The 6,370-nt window shown below is 49.3% G+C and overlaps 2 protein-coding genes across 3 annotated transcripts in view; one reads left to right on the forward strand and one right to left on the reverse strand.

Annotated features, from left to right (window-relative positions):
* Window positions 1-45: 45 nt before the first annotated feature.
* Window positions 46-4,537, forward strand: UCK1 (uridine-cytidine kinase 1). 2 transcript variants are annotated; one of them, XR_004081749.1, is made up of 8 exons: window positions 46-242; window positions 1,002-1,098; window positions 1,189-1,331; window positions 1,411-1,505; window positions 2,586-2,634; window positions 3,031-3,295; window positions 3,492-3,538; window positions 3,657-4,537. XR_004081749.1 is itself a non-coding variant. In XM_031057254.1 (6 exons), exons 2-6 carry the CDS (start codon window positions 1,022-1,024, stop codon window positions 3,216-3,218), a joined length of 552 nt encoding a protein of 183 aa, XP_030913114.1. In that variant the 5' UTR covers window positions 46-242; window positions 1,002-1,021; the 3' UTR covers window positions 3,219-4,537. The 2 variants fall into 2 exon arrangements, 1 of the variants encoding a protein (XP_030913114.1); XM_031057254.1 differs by having other exon boundaries at window positions 3,031-4,537.
* Window positions 4,538-5,555: 1,018 nt separating this feature from the next.
* The window catches only part of POMT1 (protein O-mannosyltransferase 1), a 12,606-nt gene continuing 11,791 nt past the window's right edge, over window positions 5,556-6,370 (reverse strand). The window contains exon 20 of the mRNA XM_031057255.1: window positions 5,556-6,370. This exon is cut by the window's right edge and continues 10 nt beyond it. Coding sequence (XP_030913115.1) covers window positions 6,213-6,370 — 158 coding nt within the window. The 3' untranslated portion in view covers window positions 5,556-6,212.

Consider the following 6,370-nt stretch of genomic DNA (forward strand, 5'->3'; position numbering starts at 1 on the left):
CCCGGGCTGAGGGCGGGCTGGGGGCCGGGCCGCGGGAAAGGTCCGGGTCCCCCCGCCCCGGCTGAGTCCCCGTCCCGCTCAGTCCACAGTGTGCGAGAAGATCATGGAGCTGCTGGGGCAGAACTAGGTGGAGCAGCGGCAGCGCAAGGTGCTGATCCTCAGCCAGGACAGCTTCTACAAGGTGCTGACGGCCGAGCAGCAGGCCAAGGCCCTCAAGGGACAGTACAACTTCGACCACCCGGGTGAGCCGCCACCGGCCCGGCCCCTGCAGGGCTCGGTCCGTGCTCGGAGCGCAGCTGGGTCTCACGGGAAGTCCCCGTAGGAAATGGGAAGTGTTGGAGAACAGAAATGTGCTTTCCCCCGCCAGAACATCCATTTGTCCTTCCCTTGTGCCCGTTGTTCTGGAGCCGTGGAGAGGCGCTGAGCATCCCAGCCTGCTCCCTGCTCCACTCCCTGCTCTTGAGAGGCTCCCTAATGAACCACATCATTCCCCAAATCCTTTCCTGTTACTTCTTGTCCACACAAACAGCTGCTCCCCTTGCCTGGGGGAGTGCTGTGGATTGTAGGCGGGACAGGGAGCTGCCCTTGGCTGAAGTCTGGTGCCTGTTGGGTGGGTAATGGAAACCGTGAAAGATGCCTGGGGTTTTCCAATTGGCTCTTGATTAACAGATGAACAAAGTTGCACAAAATTGCGCAATTACTAAGCGGGTTGATAAAATTATAAAATAACTGGCTTCACCTTTGAGCTCTTAATTTCATTGTGTTGTAGTTGCTTGTGAACAGCAAACTGTCTCTTCCTTATCTTTGAAACCAAACACAGCCATTGTCACTTGGGCAGAGAGTGCTGTGGTGCTAGTGGTAGGAAAGAATAGGCTGCAAGTTCCTTTTTTCCTGGTGAAATACTGGGCAGAGGGTTTTTCCTTTGGGTCGGGAAAAATCTGAGCAGATCATTTGCTACAACAGCATCTGAAAGTCCTTCTCTTTGAACTTTCCTCTCACAGATGCTTTCGATAACGAATTGATGCATTCAACCCTGAAAAACATTGTTGAGGGCAAAACGGTTGAGGTACCAACGTACGACTTCGTGACACATTCTCGGTAGGCTCTGCCTTTGTCTGGGCTGTGTCGGGGTGTCCCCAGCCTGGGGACAGAGCCTGTTTAACAGCTCTGGGTGTTCTCTCCTGGCAGGCTGGCAGAGACAACAGTGGTGTATCCTGCTGATGTTGTTCTCTTTGAGGGGATCCTGGTGTTCTACAGCCAGGACATTCGGGACATGTTCCACCTGCGGCTCTTTGTGGACACAGACTCTGACGTCCGGCTGTCCCGCAGAGGTAAAGCCCTGCCGTGGCCCCGCTCCTTATCCGTCCCCACCATGGGACAACAGTCAGAGCTTTTATCTCCCCTTCCCAGTTCTGCGAGATATGAAGCGTGGGAGGGACCTGGAGCAGATCCTCACCCAGTACACCACGTTTGTCAAGCCTGCCTTTGAGGAGTTCTGCTTGCCGGTACAAAGCCTCTCACTAATTTCATTTGTGGGGTCTTCTGTTTTGGGGAGGGGTAGAGGAGCCAGGGTTGTCTGGGAATTAGCTGCTGTAGGGGCAGCAGTGGTGACTTTTGGCATTTGTATTTCACAAATCCCACGTTCTCCTCTCTGCCTCATGTCTTCAACCATTTCAAGCTGGTTGTTAAGGAACTGAAATGGTCCCTTCTGCTGGCAAAGCACCATGGAAATGCCTCAAGCAGGTTTTGTCACTGCTGGCTGCTGGGGCTATTTAAGTATGGGTCTCTCTGAATGAAAGACTCCCACTCTCAGTTTATTCTTAAGTCTTGTAGGAAGAAAGAAAAGCTTGGTTTCTAGCAGCCTTTCTCAGAGGGAACACTGGTGAAAACCTGGGGAGACCATTCTAGCTCTGCTTGCTACACCATGTAGTGTGAGGCCAATTTAGGTACTCAAATGATCAAATTAATTTGTAAAAAACCCTATGAGAACAAAATCCAGTATGTGGATTAAATAAATTGGAAAAGGCTAACTCAGGCGCCTCTTGCCCTAGATCAAAGGAGTTCTGGGATTCTGAAACTACTCATTAGAAATGCTGAATTTGTCGGCCTTTTTGAGCTGTGGGGAGGAAGAAAAAGCAGGAGTGCTGTGGTGGTAAAGATCAATAAAATGTTATCAGAGGCAGGCAGAAATTTCACATGCACATTGGATACCTTGGCTCTCAGCAGAGATTTACAATGGCTTGCGAAATGCTGATTAAAACCAGCTCTTGACAAACAGACCTTGCCTGACATGGGCAGTGTTTGAAGGCAGCTCAAATGGTAAAAGCAAAGGACTCCACACCTGACCTGCTGTTTCTACCTGGTGATTCTCTGCAAAGGGACAGTAAGAAGAATCCCCGAGCTTAAATCAGTGCACATTTGCCATTGTAATATTGGAATTTGTTTAGGTTGTTAGCATGAGAGAGAGCTTTAACTTACAACCCTGGAGCGCTTCCATCTTTGCCCAGTTTTCTGGTTGCTTCTTCCTGGAATGAAGCTGACTTTTCCCATTAACAGCCTCCTCCTCCACTGTTTCTGTTTTGCAGACAAAGAAGTATGCAGATGTGATCATCCCCAGAGGAGTTGACAACATGGGTAAAAGGAATTCCCTCATTTCCCTGGGGAGACACCTTTGGGGCTGGGAATAGAGCAGAGGCACCCTGCTGCCTGGAGTGCCTGCTCCTGAGGAAGGGGTTCCCTCATTTCCTTGGGGAGACACCTTTGGGGTTGGGAAGAGAGCAGGAGTGCCTGCTCCTGAGGAAGGGGTTTTTGCTGGAGGGGAAGGAGCTGCTCAGCCTGATCAGAAGGACCTGTGCTCAGCCTGTGGAGGGCTGCAAAAGTGACCTGTTGAGGTCTAACCTCTCTGCAGACAGCAGGCAGAGTTTCATTTAAGGGCTTGTTAAAACTTGAGCAGGGCTGGATGCTCCACATTTTCTAGATAACTCATCCAGGAGAGCCTTCACGTCCTCTATTCTCCATTCCTCTCTGCAGTTGCCATAAACCTGATCGTGCAGCACATTCAGGACATCCTGAACGGGGACATCTGCAAGTGGCAGCGGGGGGCACTGAACGGGCACGGCCGGACGTACAAGCGGCCGTTCCCGGAGCAGGCCGAGAGCGCCGCTGTGCTGGCGGCCGGCAAGCGCTCCCACCTCGAGTCCAGCAGCCGCCCGCACTAGCCCGGCACGGCCCCAGGCTTTGCCTCTGCTCCACACCAACACTGAAGACAACTTTGGGAAAGGACTTCCACGGAATGGTTGGTGAAGTGCCCCTTAAGTCGTCCTAGCAGCGGAGGGGATCCTGGTGGGAATCTTCTCGCAGAGGGGAGAGGAATGGGTTGGCCTTCCATCCTGCTTCCCTCAAACCCCTCCCTGTTCTCTCTGAGATGTCTGGAGTTGTTACTTGGTGAACTGGTTAAAGGCAGTGTTACTCGCCTTTTTTTTAATTTTCAGAATGAGATCTAATGCTGAAGATTCCCCTGAAAATTAAGCACTATCAGGTGACTAGCAAGATACCCCATTTCCCTGATGATGGTCGTCTGTAGCAGGAAAATCATCTGCCTCTTGGGTGTTTTTCTTTCTCTCCAAGACTAGCTCACATACTGTTAATTTTAAGAGGCTCTTACTCTTCTCCACCTTGTTGGCACCTTGAGTTGTGGTCATGCTCTGCTGCTGGCCACCTCCTTCCAGCCTGTAGAGGCACCTCTCCCTTGAGATAGGGGTGAGACAGAGACTGACTGGGAAAGATGGGAACTTGCAGTTCACCAGGGGACATGCCCAAGAAGTTTAGTGGTTCTAGTGATTCCTAATTTATTCCTTTCCAAGCTCCTGAATCTTGCAACACTGTTTGGTTATTTTTTGTACCCAGTGTGCTTTACCACAGTTACTGAATGTGTGAGCTCCAACTGGATTGAGTTGCTCATGGAAACAGAACCCTGACCTTGTCAGTATTAGTGTCTTTTAGTGCATTTCTGTACTGCTGGTTGCAAATTCTGCTGGGCAGAATCCGTCCACTTCCAGAGATGGCTGGTGAGGTCAGCAAGGGGGGAAACTGGGAATTGCAGGATCCTCCTCCTGCTGGCACTGGCAGCTGCCTGGACACCCTCAGACAGGGTCAGAGCACTTGCCTTGCATTCCAGCAGCTTCAACTCAAGAATGTCTGGCTTTCTAAAAAAAGCAGACAAGAAGTACAAAGAGTGATATCCTAGTTTCTGTAGTTTACCCCAGGTAAGTGATACTGCAGCAGCATGAAGAGTCTGTTTGGAAAAAACTGCAATGAAGTGCTGGTTGGACCTTTGAAAATGTCCTTGTGATACTGTTCTTGAGTCTGGACTTAAGGTGTAATTTTGAGAATGAGGGTGGGAGGGAACTGTTACTAAGAGGAACTTTTTAATATTTGGTAATTTTTTAAAAGCAGGGTTTGGCTGTGTTGGTTGTGGGTGTGTTACTTTGGCTAATAAATAAATGAACAGTGATCAGAAATGACCATTTCTATAAAAGGTAATTCTGGGACATTCACTATGCCAGCAAAAAAAGCACAGAAAGGAACATTGCTGGAGGGGCTCTTATATTCAACAGTTCTTTCTCCCCTTAACTCAGAATTGTTACCTTTGGTTCTGTTGTGGCTGAAAATTTAGAGAAAAAACCCCAAACTTAAGAAATTAGTCTGCACTTCCATCCCTACAGTCTTATCAGCCTTGGAAAGGGGTGAAGGGTTGGTGTCTCAGTCCAGTGGTACTTGTGCAGTGCCCAGGAGAAGGCAGAGCATTTCCTGACTGCTGCTGTCTAGCTCAGGGTGACAGACTTAGACTATGAGCTACTGCACTGAAGCATTAGCTCTCAGGGCTGATTCCAGTAGGAGCAAAATAGTCACTAAAACCTGCTTTGAATGACTGTGGTGTTGGGTCATACCTTCCTCGGGGGTGGGGGAGCCTTGAATAGAATTTTTTAGAGCAGTGGGGAACTGCACAGCCCCTGGGGTGTGGGAATGCTGCTCTGGCAGCTTTGTGCTGCCCTGCAGGACCTGCTGCTGCAGCCACGTGGAGATACAGCAATGGAATGTGGCCCAGGTACTACAGCCCTGCTCAGACACCTGGGCAGAGCCATGACAAATTCCCCACTGAGTCCCCAGTGCTTCACCTTTGCCTTCTCTGTGAATTCTCTGCTGGTGCAGGCTAGGCCATGGGCTGGGTTTCAGTGTTTTCACCCTGAACCCGTGTGCACAAGCTGGAGCAGGTTTTCTTGTCGGCAGGATCAGTCCTACCCTGCCCAGAGTTCCTTTTCCTATGGGATCTGAGGTGTAATGGCAATACTGGCACTGCTGGTAACAGGCCTCAGGCTTCACATCAGTGCCACATGGCCAAAGGATTGTTCTGGCTTTGGCTCAATTCCTGGCTTGCCTGAAGCCTTCTTTAGCTATAACAGCAATTTTTAATGTCTTTTTATTTTGCTTATCTTCTTAAAAGTGATGCTTATGTCCGATGATTATAAATAGATAATAGTAACAAGTCATTATTCTATGCAGAATGAACTATTTATAAATGTAGCTTAATGCTGTGTTTACATAAATACAAATGATAGCAGAGCATTGGAAGTTGGGGGCAAATAATGCATTGTTGAGGAATAGAGTCATGGAATGATGCTGTAAGGCTGCAGGGCCAGTTACTGATTGTTAAAGATGAGCAAGCTTTAGAGAGGGAAAACCTGGGTTTCAGGCATAACAAAGAAAACAGAAAAAAGTGTCTCATGTATTGGAAAGAGTCCATTTATAGTAAGCATATAATGGGATTGCAGACCACAGTGATAGGAAATAGCCCCAAGTGCAATGTAGTGCCAGAAGGAAGAAACCACCACAGTATTTCCAGGAAAGAGAAGAAATTGTTGCAGCTCTTCCCAGCAAAGGAGCTGGGATGCTGTTGATGAAGTCAGCAACCTTCACACCCTGAGGGGCAATGAGGGGTGAATGTAACAAGGGCAGAAACTGGGAACTGTGCTCATAACAGCTGTATTACTGCTGAGGCCTTTTCTGTAACAGCATTCCTTTATTTCCTCCTGTAATCATTAGATCTGGACTATTACAAAATACCTGAAGGGACTGTTAAGATTTCCATGATACTAACAATAAATTCTTGGCTTTGCACAAGTGTTTCCCTTGCTGTAGCCAGGCTGGAGTGGTCACTGCTTTCTGATCAGGATGTTCCAGGTGTCCTTCCAGCGCAGGGCCCGGAGCTCAGCGGGGGCCAGCGCGGGCTGCCCGTAGGTCAGGGGGCTGAAGGTGCAGTACACAAAGTACACCCAGGAGAACCAGGCCACAGCCAGGGCACTGAACATGC

Source organism: Geospiza fortis, unplaced genomic scaffold (assembly GCF_000277835.1).
Source record: "Geospiza fortis unplaced genomic scaffold, GeoFor_1.0 scaffold27, whole genome shotgun sequence".
In the NCBI taxonomy this organism is placed as follows: Eukaryota; Metazoa; Chordata; class Aves; order Passeriformes; family Thraupidae; genus Geospiza; species Geospiza fortis.

What these genes read in the sequence shown, in the direction of transcription:
- UCK1 (XM_031057254.1), top strand. Translation starts at nt 1,022, where the DNA reads ATGCATTCAACCCTGAAAAACATTGTTGAGGGCAAAACGGTTGAGGTA. An exon ending in CGTCCGGCTGTCCCGCAGAG is followed by an intron (nt 1,332 to 1,410) that starts GTAAAGCCCTGC and finishes TCCCCTTCCCAG; the next exon opens with TTCTGCGAGATATGAAGCGT. An exon ending in TTGAGGAGTTCTGCTTGCCG is followed by an intron (nt 1,506 to 2,585) that starts GTACAAAGCCTC and finishes TCTGTTTTGCAG; the next exon opens with ACAAAGAAGTATGCAGATGT.